At 48.4% G+C, this 13,786-nt stretch overlaps 1 protein-coding gene and 1 pseudogene across 3 annotated transcripts in view; one reads left to right on the top strand and one right to left on the bottom strand.

Moving 5' to 3' along the window:
• LOC307106116 (MOB-like protein phocein) overlaps positions 1 to 13,786 on the bottom strand; it is a 40,008-nt gene that overhangs the window by 13,864 nt on the left and 12,358 nt on the right. Inside the window, exons 1-2 of one of the 2 annotated variants that reach the window (XM_079782228.1) lie at positions 6,704 to 6,810; positions 1,113 to 1,175 (exon numbers count right to left, since the gene is read on the bottom strand). In XM_079782228.1, coding sequence (XP_079638354.1) covers positions 1,113 to 1,175; positions 6,704 to 6,763 — 123 coding nt within the window. In that variant the 5' untranslated portion in view covers positions 6,764 to 6,810. Of the gene's footprint in view, positions 1 to 1,112; positions 1,176 to 6,703; positions 6,811 to 13,786 lie in introns of those variants that run through there. The other variant, XM_079782230.1, reaches the window with a different exon arrangement.
• On the top strand, positions 7,195 to 13,288 carry LOC307106275 (E3 ubiquitin-protein ligase SIAH1-like; annotated as a pseudogene). Its single transcript has 3 exons — positions 7,195 to 7,404; positions 11,839 to 12,984; positions 13,225 to 13,288. The product of its transcript is annotated as an E3 ubiquitin-protein ligase SIAH1-like (transcript).

Raw genomic sequence — 13,786 nt, 5'->3', positions numbered from 1 at the left:
CATACACTGACTGAAATAAAAAATAATATACAGAGATCCAACAGCAGACTAGAGGAACGCAAGAATCAAGTCAAAGATTTGAAATACAAAGAAGCAAAAAACACCCAACCGGAAAAGCAAAAAGAAAAAAGAATCCAAAAATATGAAGATAGTGTAAGGAGCCTCTGGGACAACTTCAAGCGCACCAACATCAGAATAATGGGGGTGCCAGAAGAAGAGAGAGAGCAAGATACTGAAAACCTATTTGAAGAAATAATGACAGAAAACTCCCCCCACCTGGTGCACGAAATAGACTTACAAGTCCAGGAAGCGCACAGAATCCCAAACAAAAGGAATCCAAAGAGGACCACACCAAGACACATCATAATTAAAATGCCAAGAGCAAATGACAAAGAGAGAATATTAAAAGCAGCAAGAGAAAAACAGTTAATTACCTACAAGGGAGCACCCATACGATTATCAGCTGATTTCTCAACAGAAACTATGCAGGCCAGATGGGAGTGGCAAGAAATATTCAAAGTGATGAATAGCAAGAACCTACAACCAAGATTACTCTACCCAGCAAAGCTATCATTCAGAACTGAAGGTCAGATAAAGAGCTTCACAGATAATTAAAAGCTAAAGGAGTTCATCACCGCCAAACCAGTATTATATGAAATGCTGAAAGGTATTCTTTAAAAAGAGGAAAAAGAAGAAAAAGGTAAAGATAAAAATTATGAACAACAAATACATATCTATCAACAAGTGAATCTAAAAATCAAGTGAATAAAAAATCTGAAGAACAGAATAAACCGGTGAATATAATAGAATCAGGGGCATAGAGAGGGAGTGGACTGAAAATTCTCAGGGGGATAGGGGTGTGGGGGGTGCAGGAAGAGACTAGACAAAAATCGTACACTTATGGATGAGGACAGTGGGGGGGGGCGGGTAAGGGCAGAGGATGGGGTGGGAACCTAGTGGAGGGGAGCTATGGGGGGGAAAAGAGGAACAATTGTAATAATCTGAACAATAAAGATTTACTTAAAAAAAAAAAGACATAGGAATACTTAACTATTCCAAGGAAGGTCAAATGACTAGTTTATTGGTGTTGCAAAAGAAACTATTGTTATTACCTGCTGCACAGCTAGTGTACTGTCCATTTCATCAAAGGATTCATCAGGCCAATTATAGAAATCCTATAAAAAAATTTATGGTTAAAACACAAGATGCAACACCATTATGATTAACTTCAATTCTTAATAAAAATCCAAAGTTATACTAAAGGAGAGGAAAAGCGCTCATATTGTAAGCATTGTGGTTATCCTATATAATAAAAGCCCAGAGGCCATAACAGCAGAACGACCAGAATGACCGCCTGACCAGCCACTGACCACCTCTTGGTCCCTCCCCCTGGCCCACAGGCCCCGATTGCCCGATGGAGAACGGGGACCTGGGGGTGGGTGGCGGCAGATGCGGGCAGCACCAGGCCAAGATCCCCACCCCACCGGTCACCCTACACAGAAGGCAACCCATGGCAGGGGTGGGGCCGGCAAGCGGGTGAGAATGGCCGACCTCTTGGTCCCTTCTCCCCCGTCTGACAGGCTCCAATCGCCCGATGGCAAACGGGGAACCAGGGTGGGTGGTGGCGGGCGGCGGGATTGGCAAGCAGGCAGAAGGGCTGACCTCTTGGTCTTTCCATCCGTCCGGCAGGCTCTGATCGCCTGATGGCAAACAGAGACTCGGGGGTGGATGGCAGGGGATGCAGGCAGCGCCAGGTCAAGGCCCCCACTCCACCAGTCGCCCCACACACAGAGGGCGACCCGTCACAGAGACAGGGCCACGAGGGGGCGGGACCAGCCTACCTCTTGGTACCTCGCCCCCCCCCCCCCCCCCCCCCCCCCGGCCGTCAGGTTCCAATCACCCGATGGCAAAGTGGGAACCCCGATGGGTGGTGACAGGGGGCGGGGCCAGCTGCTGGGGAAGATGGCCCTAATCGGGGCTAGGCCTAGGGTACCCACGCATGACTTTATTTTTTTTATTTTATTTTTTTATATTTTATTGATTTTTTACAGAGAGGAAAGGAGAGGGAGAGTTAGAAACATCGATGAGAGAGAAACATCGATCAGCTGCCTCCTGCACACTCCCTACTGGGTATGTGCCCGCAACCAAGGTACATGCCCTTGACCGGAATTGAACCTGGGACCCTTGAGTCCGCAGGCCGACGCTCTATCCACTGAGCCAAACTGGCTAGGGCCTACGCACGACTTTAGTGCGCCAGGCCACTAGTCTATAATAACCTATAATAATAAAAGCGTAACATGCAAATCAACCGAACTACCAAATAGCAGAATGACCATCTGGACGACCACACTATGACACTCTCTGGCGCCAAGGTGGGTGCAATGCGATTGGTCGGGGGCCTGGGCATTGCCCCATGATCACCCTGCAGAGGGAGGCCAATCAGTGGGCTGCGGCGGGTGAGTGGGGCCTTCTTCTGTGGGGCGCAATAGATCACCCCAAAGAGGGAGGCCCAGGCTACCCGGCGGCAGTGCTGCAGCAGGTGGGTGGGGCCTACCTCTTTGGGGCCATTGATCGCAGGGCTCCCGGACTGTGAGAGGGCACAAGGCGGGCTGAGGGACGCGCCCTCCCCTCCCCAAATGCACGATTTCATGCACCAGGCCTCTAGTCAATAAGTTAAGAAATTTTTCTCAAAGATTTTAAGTGAGCACCAAGATTTTATTTAATTGAACTACAAGTTACATTTTTTCAACCACAAATCCTTCAATATGGCTCCCATAAACCTTTTATGTATCACTTGAGGAGATAAGTACCACTTTTTTGTTTACGGTGGTTAAATATCTTCTAAAAAAGTTACACGTAAAAGTCTCCAGGCACCTGAAGATTTGCCAGCTTGGCTTGTAGCTCAGTTACAGGCTCCATTCCTGGCCCCAACCAATAGCTGTCTCTCTCCACATTGATGTTTCTCTCTCTGTGTCTCTCCCCCTCCCTACCGCTCTCTCTAAAAATCAATGGAAAAATATCCTTGGGTGAGGATTAATAAAAATTAATAAAAATAAAAAAATCTCAGGGCACCATAACACTGATCAGATCAGTTTTTATCTAGAGAATAGCTAGTGTTAGTAGCACAAGTGTTATTTTATTTTAGACAGACATTATAAATTATTATTCCAATTCTAATGATGTTTTAAATATCTACACAGCCCTAGCTGGTTTGGGTCAGTGGATAGAGCATCGGCCTGTGGACCAAAGTGTCCCGGTTCAAGTCCAGTCAAGGGCACATGCCCGGGTTGTGGGCTTGATCCCCAGTGTGGGGTGTGCAGGAGGCAGCCAATCAATGATTCTCTCTCATCATTGATGTTTCTATCTCTCTCTTCCTCTCCCTTCCTCTCTGAAATGAATAAAAATATATTTTAAAAATAAAATATATATAAACAAAATATGAGCTCCATCAAAAATAGAACAGCCACCAAATAGAACAGCCTTCTCATAAGGGGGATATTTTTGTGGATCATCTTGCATTGGTTCTGAATTCCTCTGTAAATAATCCAGTTCATAAACATTTCCCTAAATGATTAAGAACCTTTCCATTTGATTTTTCAGCAAAATTTACCTATGCATCCTTTGTAGTAGCACAATGCCTAATACATAGTAGGTATTCAATAAATGTCTCTGAGGTAAAAATAGGGGAGAAAGTAGTTGTAAACAAATTATCTATACCCTATAGGTAAACATGGATAAGTATCAATCAACATAGATAAGTCTCCAAAGACTTTGAGCAAAAATTGGAGCAAATTCAAGAATACAGTGTATGATACCACATGAAAAAAGTTTAAGAAAGTCTAAAGCATGCTTATGGATATAATGCATATATAACACAAGTATAAAGAAAAAGGATGATCACCATTATCGGTTGGGAGGAGTGGGTAGAAGATAGAGAATGTAATACTTAGGCATTCAACTATATTAGTAATGTTTTCGTTCTGAAGGTAGGTGATGGGTATACCTTTGTAAGTGTCTTAGACTGTTCACTTTTTAAAATAGTTTCCCTATATTAATGAAAATGAACTAACTTTATTTTTAAATGTTATAAAATTTTAGAAAACTTTCTGGAAATTATTCCAGGATGTCTTTTCCTAGACATCATCTAAATAGTATTAAAGATTAATTTTAAAATTCTTCCTATATGATTCATACTCAAAAAATGTTTCTATCAATACACTCTGCATATACTTGCCTTTAAAATTTTTAGTTTTTATACCATTTGTTATTAAAATGTTAGAAAACACATAGTAATATACAGAAAAGATGTAAAAAAAGTTAACTGGGAATTAAATATTCTGCCTCATCACACCTGTGATATACTTTAAACACTGAAAGGAGGAACCAAAAATCCGGTTTGATGAATGTTCTCATCTAATTCAGTCAACAAACATTTATTGAAAACCAACTATGTGCCAATTCCCATTCTAACCAATCTTTAAAAAAAGTAGGAAGATACTCCACTACTCTGATAGCTCTAAATAAGTCATGTTGGAATAGACTCATTTCACTGAAGGAAATTAATGTGACAAGCCAGCATGCTGTGTAAGCAGTCTTTTTTTTTTTTTAACCCTAATCTTTTCTGCCACATTTTATTTAACAACCTTGATCTATGACAGCATGGAAAAAGCAAAGGAGCTTTCTTATATGTGACTTACTCATAGCAGACAGATGTATTACATTAATTTAAAATTTTTATTTTCTTTCCTTTCAAACTTCATAACTTTTGAGTAAATACAAATGGATGACAATGATCAGAATGTGAGTTCACTTCTTGTTTTTTTAATACAAAATATAAAAGTTGATCATTTAATAAAAGAAAAAACAATGTTTCCACAGAATAAGAAGTAAAGATATCTAAGAGAGTATTTGTAGGTAAAGAAAGTTTGGAAAGGGTAAAAAGCCTAAATAAAAATGTCCAGTAGCCGAAACCGGTTTGGCTCAGTGGATAGAGCGTGGGCCTGCGGACTGAAAGGTCCCGGGTTCGATTCCGGTCGAGGGCATGTTCCTTGGTTGCGGGCACATCCCCAGTAGGGGGTGTGCAGGAGGCAGCTGATCAGTGTTTCTCTCTCATTGATGTTTCTAACTCTCTGTCCCTCTCCCTTCCTCTCTGTAAAAATCAATAAAATATATATTTTTTTAAATGTCCAGTAATATGACAACGAAACTGCCAGAGCAACTGACAGCTTAATGTGACTCTAATAAGGACTTTCAAACCAAATTCTCTAAAAGTCAATCCTAGAAGCAACTTGTTTAAAGAGAAAAAGTTACCAGTGCACTAAGAATGCAAAGCTATGGAACCTTGAGCAAACACAGTGGATTCTCGGGGCTGCGGTTTTCATATCCGTAACATGCATCTGGGCAGGTGTCTGGATCTCAAAGATTCCTTCGCAAGGACTCCCTTTCCCAAATTCTGTGCAAGCTACTAAAAGCTATTCTCCGGCACAGGGTCACAGCTCTATGGGTTTCTGGTTTGTTTTGCTGTTGTTGTTTTCACTTGTACCACTTTTTCTTTAAAATTTCATTTTAACACACCTCTTCTAATTTTAGAGCATCTACTCAAGAGCAAGCCATTTCGGCTGGCAGATTCGTCAGATGAAGTCTAAATGCCTACTTGTTTTTTTTTTAGAGAAGGTGAGGCATCCCTCTTTTGCAAATCCCAAGAACCAAGACCTAAATAAGCACCAACTCACCCAACTAGGGCCCTACGGAAAGCGAATAAAATGATCATCAGTTCATTCCCTGTGCTTCACCCATAACCAACCACAAGGAAATTCACAAGGAATGATCCCTGACGAGTCGCAGCCCGAGGATGAGAACTTGCTGGACCAGAGAACAGCTGCAGAGAGCGGTAGCCAAAGGCAAACAGCAGGAGGAGGCGCAGAGTCCAGGATCGCCACCCGGATCCGGCTACACCGGCTGGACGGGGGAGGCCGGGCAGGAACGTCACCCGCCAGGTAGGACCTAGTAGACGCCAGGTAGGACCCTACACCAGGTAGGACCCTACACCAGGTAGGACCGCCAGGTAGGACCATACACCAGGTAGGACCCTACACCAGGTAGGACCGCCAGGTAGGACCGCCAGGTAGGACCATACACCAGGTAGGACCGCCAGGTAGGACCCTACACCAGGTAGGACCCTACACCAGGTAGGACCCTACACCAGGTAGGACCTGGACGCTAGGACCATACACCAGGTAGGACCCTACACCAGGTAGGACCATACACCAGGTAGGACCCTACACCAGGTAGGACCTGGACGCCAGGACGAGGAAGGCTGCGTTCCCACGCCCTCCCTCCCTGGCAGCCCCGACCCTCCCGAAAGCCCGGAGCTGTCCCCCTGGCCGGCGGCGCCCCTCCGACGCAGGTCAACTGGGGCTCAGGGGAGAGGCCAGCACCAGCGGAACCTCCTGACAGGTTCCCAGCCCCGGGCCTCGGCGACCCCCGCCCGCCGCTCACGCCCACCCTCCGAAAGGGGCTCCGCAGGCCGCGCGGGCCGCCGCGGCGCAGCCAGACCCAGGGGCTGCGGCTCCGGAAGAGCAGGCCCGGCCCCCGGGCCCCGGCCCGCGCCCCGGCCCCACCTCCTCTCGGGGGCCGCCGACTTCCAGCCGCGGCGCCGCTCGGCGCCGAGAGGCCCCCCGCAGGAAAGGTGCAAAGACGGTACCTGCGCCTTGGTGCCCGGCCGGTTCCGCCTCAGCACTGCCGTCCCCTCCGCCATGACCATAGTGCCAGAGTCTGGGCGGCTGGAGTCGGTACCCGGATGTGGGGACGCTGCCTGCGCGGGGGGCGGGGCCGAGCGGCGCCCAGGGTACGGGAGCCGGGGAGGGGCGGTGCCGGGCGGAACAGCGCGATCCGCGCGGGGCAGGGCGGGAGGGCGGGGAGGAGGCCCGGAAGGGGCCGGCGGGCGGCGGGAGGCGGTTAGGAGGAGGAACAGCCGGCGGCTGCCCCGCGGGGGCGGCGAGGGAGGGAGGGAGAGACCCGGCGGCGGGGACCCAGAGCGGTGGGGAGGCCGGCGCTGCGGGCATGAGCCCATCTCCTCGGGCTTACGTTCGTTCCGTTAGTCGGACCGAGCTTGCACGATGGCGACTGTTTGAGTAAACCTGGCGCTAACACACACCTACGGAAGCATCACTCTGTCCCGAAATCCCCCTAGGCATGCAAAGTGGAAAACGGGCCGACACCCTGTTGGAACTCCAAAGACCCTGCATGAAATCGACCCACTCTCAGATCAGACTGGACTGGGGCTCAGCGTGTCCAAGGATGTTTCCACCCTCCGCCGTCTTCAAAGCCAAGGACACTTTCAATGACAAGTTCGTTTGCGTCAAGGCCCCAGATGCCAATGATCCGAGACCCAGTGGACAGCTGGTATGGGGCCTTAGACAAAGTCAGCTCGTGTTGCAAGCCAGAAAGCTGGAGGAGCAACCGAATGCCCCTTGGTGGGAGTTGTACATCTTACAGGATGTCAAATGTTCTTTGTTGCAAGTTTTAAGTGTTCTCTGTAGTCATGAAATCATGGCAGTTTGGGCAAACTTTTTTTGTTCCCTGCTTAGAAACCTTAAGTCTTTGATCTGAGATGAGAGAGGCCTTTAGGATAGATGCCTCATGGGAATACAGTGGGTGAAGAGTGCATGCAGTAGGGTGATTTCCAAGAGAAGAAAACATCAGATATCTCATCAAATACACGAAAAGGTATATTGAGAATGCAGAGAGAACCATGTCACAGACATCATCCGAAGGTGTGAGGACCGGAGGAGAAGTGGGTTAAACTGAGTGAGTGTGTGCAAAACTGAATAACTGTCAGACACTTGGAACGTGGGCTCAGAGAGTTTTAACAATAGGAAGTTGCTTTGCCTTAAGTAAGATTACTGTTTTATTGAAGATGTATAGACTGGTAACTTTTCAAGAGCAAAGATTTAATTCTTAATTTTCATCACCATCTTCTAGATACAAAAGGTTTATTCATTCAACAAATATTTATTAACTAGAGGCCCGATGCATGAAAATTCATGCACTGGAGGGGGCATCCCTCAGCCCAGCCTGCCCCCTCTCACAGTCAGGAGCCCTCAGGGGTGGGAGGTGACCCAGCCATCAGGGGAAGGTGACGCCCCCATCACACCTCTGCTGCTAATACTGCTGGCAGCGCAAGCTTTGGCCGGCCCTGGTTACCTGAGCCTCGGGCCTGCCCTGGGCAGCTGGGCAGCCACCATCCGAGCTTGCCTGTGCCTCAGGCCAGTCCTGGGTGGCTGGGCAGCTGCCATCCAAGGCTTGCCTGTGCCTCGGGCTGGCGCTGGGCACTGGGCAGCTGCCATCCGAGGCTTGCCTATACCTCGGGCGTCAGCTGGGCAGCTGGGGGCTGAGGGGACTGGGGGACACTGGAGGCAGGTGTGCGGGGTGGGCCCAGCTGTGCCGCACGCCTGCTCCCCCGGCGGGGCTGAGGGGACTGGGCGCCTCCATCTTGTGGCTGTGGGCACTGCCATCTTTTGAGGGTGTGACAGTCAATTAGCATATTCCCTCCTTATTGGCTGTGGGCACCGCCATCTTTGTGAGGGTGTGATGGTCGATTAGCACATTTCCTCTTTATTATATAGGATCCCCACTATGTATTCAGCACTGAAGTAGGAGAATGCAAAGACCCAGTCTGTAATCAGAAATTACTTAGTGTCTAGCAATGGGACATGTGCAAATCACCAGTTCTCTTATTAGATACAGTGACAAGTCACACCCAAATGTTGTCTCCCTAAGAGACATGGGGTGAGTGTGAGGAGCAGAGTCCTAAGTAGGTCTGTGGACAACCCATCTCCAAGGATTAAGTTAAAATTTCTCATGTTCTGTGCCCCTGAGCAGTAAATATCAGGTACCCATAGTCGAGGGGCTCACCTTAATATCTTCTTATGTCCATATTTGTTATACTGTTTCAGTGCATCTGATAAGAACAAGAGAAAAAAGGAATAAGTTAGCTTTTTAATTCAGAAACAAAGTACACATTCGTCTCTTTGAAAAGTCCAAAGTTTCATGCGATGTCAACTCTGGCCTTGTTCAGAGGAAAAACCTTGTTCTTTAGGGTTGAAATATCTCTAGCTCATAACCTTCACATTTTACTTCCTCTGTGTCTGCAGATTATGACCTTTAAGCAAAAATCTTTTTATAACCAGGGTTAATTTGGAGGGGGGAGAAGAAAAAGAAAAACAGAGCATGATCAATAATAAGTTACATGTAATAATGTGAAAACTGGAATATTTTGGTTAAAGGAGGAGTAGTGTTCCCAAAGGCAATATAGAAAATTTAAAATAACTCTGGGCTGGGACTAGAAAATCGAGATGATCTTGCCTGTTGACCAAAGACTTTGAACAAGCTATCAAATAAGTTTCCTTTTTTTATTAAAAAAATTTAATTGATTTTAGAGAGAGGGGGAGGGAGAGAAAGGAACATCAATTTATTGTTCCACTTGGGCTGACCCAGCTTGCACAATGGCGATCATTTCAGTAAAACCTCGCGCACCCAGGGTTTACCGATGCACCCACTTGATTGATTCTTGCATGTGCCCTAACCAGAGATAGAACCCACAACCTTGGTGTTTTGGGACGACGCTCTAACCAACCGATCTACCTGGTCAGGGATAAAAGTTTCTTTTCTTTTCTTTTTTTTTTTTCTTTTTTTAATGAAAATAGTGCACAGCAGTTCTTTCTCTCTACCTCTTAGAGCAGTGGTTCTCAACCTTTCTAATGCCGCGACCCTTTAATACAGTTCCTCATGTTGTGGTGACCCCCAACCATAAAATTATTTTCGTTGCTACTTCATAACTGTAATTTTGCTATTGTTAATGAATCATAAGGTAAATGTCTGTGTTTTCCGATGGTCTTAGGCAGCCCTGCTAGCGGTTCTAGAGCCTAAGAACATCAGCTCTAGACATTACAATTCATAACAGTAGCAAAATTACAGTTATGAAGTAGCAACGAAAATAATTTTATGGTTGGGGGTCACCACAACATGAGGAACTGTATTAAAGGGTTGCGGCATTAGAAAGGTTGAGAACCACTGTCTTAGAGTATGAAAGCAAATATAAAAGTAAATATTCCTGGAAGTCTCTTAGAGTTTTAGAAGAAAATATTTTATAAATCCAAAGTATCATAAGGAATTTCAAAGAGAGAGAGAGAAACATCAATTTATTCTTCCACTTATTTATGCATTTGGTGGTTGATTCTGGTATATGCCCTGACCAGGGTTTGGACCCACATCTTTGGTATATGGGGATGACACTCTAACCAATTGAGCTCTCTGACTAGGGACATGTTTATTCTTTGAGGAAAGGAGCTTATACTCTTATTCATGTTTCTCAGCTTGTATATCAGCTTGAAAACCACTGGCTTAGACCAATAGTCTCTCTCTCCCTTCCTCCCTCTAAAATCAGTTTGTTTGTTTCTTAAAGAATAAACATGTGACTCCAATTTAGCCTAAAGAGATACGAAAGGATATCTGATGGAGCACTTTGGGGGAAGATTTTCTTGCTCTTGAGGAAATACCAAAAGTGGTGGCCCCTTTTCTGCCACGGAACGTTTCCAAGTCTGGGACTCCATCAACCATCACGGAGATGCAGGAGATTTCATTTCAGGCCAAGCAAAGTTGAAGCAGTAGGGAAGCATGGGGATGTATGTTCATAGTTGAACAAATTAGGGCCTATATATGATTTTATACATATATTTTCAACATATTTGAAAATTATTCGCTATGAAAATTGTCATAGACAAAATTATTGGGATTTATAAAGAGTTCAAACTTAGACAACTTTGACTCCAGATGACTGAAATATTAAACTTTCAGGGCACTTTTTCTCTAGAATTCTAGAATATTTGACCAAATTGGTGATTGTGGTAGCCAGCCACCAAGATGGCCGTCAATGATTATTATCTTCTGGTATTTACCCATTTGTGTGGTTCTCCCTCACACTGAATTGGGCTGACCTGTATAACCAATAGGATACTGTGCAAATGACGTGTGACTTCTGACATTAAGTCACAAAACTGCATATTGAATTAGGAAACAAATGTGACAAGTTAGTACCTCTAATATATAAAACCTTCTGATCCACGTTGGTGGGAATGCAAAATGGTGGGGGCACTATGGAAAACAATATGGAGATTTCTCAAAACCAGTTACAGAGCTGTCAGTTCCATCTAGCAATCCTCCTCCGGATATTTTATCCACAAAAATTGACTCTCAAAGAGAGATTAGCACTTCCCTATTAACCGCAGCAGCATCCACAGTGGCAAAGACGTGGAAATAACCGAATGTCCAATTCACACTGACCAAGATGTGGAAACAGCCTACATGTCCATCACCCGGATGAATGGATAAAGAAAAATGTGGGCCCACGGCCTGGCTCAGTGGGTGAGCATCAACCTATGAAGCAAGAGGTTCGATTCCCTGAGTTGCAAGCTCGATCCCTGGTGTAGTGCGTGCAGGAGGCAGCCAATCAATGATTCTTTCTCTCTCATCATTTTTTTTAAAATATATTTTTATTGATATTTTACAGAGAGGAAGGGAGAGGGATAGAGAGCTAGAAACATCGATGAGAGAGAAACATGGACCAGCTGCCTCCTGCACACCTCCTACTGGGGATGTGCCCGCAACCAAGGTACATGCCCTTGACGGGAATTGAACCTGGGACCTTTCAGTCCGCAGGCCGACGCTCTATCCACTGAACCAAACCGGTTTCGGCTAAAAAATATATTAAAATAAAATTTAAAAATGTGGTATAAACTTACAATACTGTAGTTTACATTATTCCGATATATTATATAGTATCCATTATTCCGATTAATTACAAACAAGCAAAGGAAACCACGGGCGAGGGCACGCGCTCTGGAGGCCGGGGAGGCCGGGACCCGGTATGCGGCCCACGTGGCGGAGCTCCGCTCCCGCGTTCTCCCGGCCCGGCCCAGCCCGCATTGTGCGCTGGCTAGAACGCAGCCTCCTCCCCTGTTTATGTCGTTGGGCGGCGGGGAGGCTGCGCCAGTGGCTGGACCGGGAGGCTCGGGCCTTTGAGGAGAAGCCTCGGTTTCCCCGGGCGTCGTGACTCGGGCACTTTGGGGTCCTTTCCCGACCCCCCCAGACGCACCCCTGGAGCATGTGGAACGCCTGGGCCACGCTCCTGCAGATGAGCCGCCGGGCCTCCGCCGCGTGGCCCCCGGGGACCTCCAAGCGCACCCCTCCCCAGAAGGAGCCCGCCCTGCGCGGCACCACGGCGCCCCGCGGCGACCTGGCCGGCCCCTTGGAGGGCCCCGTGTGCCCGACTCCGCGCCGCCCGCGCTGCAGTGCCCGAGCGGCCACCTGGTCTGCGGCAACTGCCGCCCGGAGCTCACCCGCTGTCCCACCGGCCGGGCCCCGGGGCCCATCCGCACCCCGGCCCTGGAGACAGGGGCCCGCTCCGTCCTCTTCCCTGGCAAGCACGCCGCCCCGGGCTGCGAGCGGGCCCTGCCGCCCACGCCCACGCAAAGGCGGACCACGAGGAGCTCGGCGCGCTCCGGCGGCTCGCCTGCCCGTGCCCCGGCGCGGCCTGCGGGTGGCAAGGCTCGCTGGACGCCGTGATGCCCCCCTGATGCGCCAGCACCAGGCCGTCACCGCCCTGCACGGGGAGGACATCGTCTTCCTCGCCACGGACATCCCCCTGCCCGGGGCCGTGGACTGGGTGACGGTGCAGTCCTGCCACGGCCGCCACTTCCTGCTGGTCCTCGAGAAGCAGGAGAAGGGCGCCGGGCACCCGCGGTTCTTCGCCCTCGTGCCGCTGGTGGGGACGCAGGCGGAGACGTTTGCTTATCGGCTCGAGCTCAGTGGCCCCCGGCGGCGCATGACGTGGGAAGACCCCCCCCCCCCCCCCCCCCCCCCGTCGATTCAGGAGGGAATCGCGAGAGCCATGCTGAGCAGTGACTGTCTCATCTTCGACACCAGGATCGCACACCTTTTTTTTTTTTTTTTAATATATTTTATTGATTTTTTACAGAGAGGAAGAAATAGAGAGTTAGAAACATGGATCAGCTGCCTCTTGCACACACACACACACACACACACACACACACACACCCCGGACGTGCCCGCAACCAAGGTACATGCCCTTGACCAGAATTGAACCTGGGACCCTTGAGTCCGCAGGCCGACGCTCCATCCACTGAGCCAAACCGGTTTCGGCAGGATCGCACACCTTTTTGCAGAGAACGGCAACCTGGGCATCCATGTGACTATTTCCCCGCGCTGAGATGGCCATCCAGCATGGTCCCGGCCAGTGTTTAAAAACATTGCATTCGACTTCACAGAGAATAAATAGGTAACCTTCTGCCTGCCCACCTGACCCGCTCGGGAGGTGGAGCTGGTGGCAGGAAGGTAAATAAAAGGAAAGGCTGTTCACTACAGGAGACAGTTGCACGTAGTTGTTATGGCGGCGCTAACCAGCACCGAGTGATGAGTGTGAGGTGGTGGAGTCAGACCAGACCTTGGTTCAGCAACCTCCCTACCTGAGCTCTGGCCAGGAAAGACTTCAGAGGCAAGAGTCAACACTCCACCCGTGTCTTTGTGGGAAGTCACAGAGGTGGAAGGAATGGGCTTCGGAGAACAACTTTCGCAGGCAACAGCAGGGCCCTGGGAGCTCAGGAAAGAGAGAGAGGCGAGGAAACGGCGCCTGGAGGAAGCGGGTGGAGGAAGGCCCTCGAGTGTTCCTGAAAGATGGCCACGCTGGGTTCTCCTGGAGAGTGTCTGG

This window comes from Cnephaeus nilssonii (assembly GCF_951640355.1).
Source record: "Cnephaeus nilssonii genome assembly, chromosome: 10".
In the NCBI taxonomy this organism is placed as follows: domain Eukaryota; kingdom Metazoa; phylum Chordata; class Mammalia; order Chiroptera; family Vespertilionidae; genus Cnephaeus; species Cnephaeus nilssonii.
Note: the sequence above shows the minus strand (reverse complement) of the source record. Positions and strands in the feature narration are given on the sequence as shown.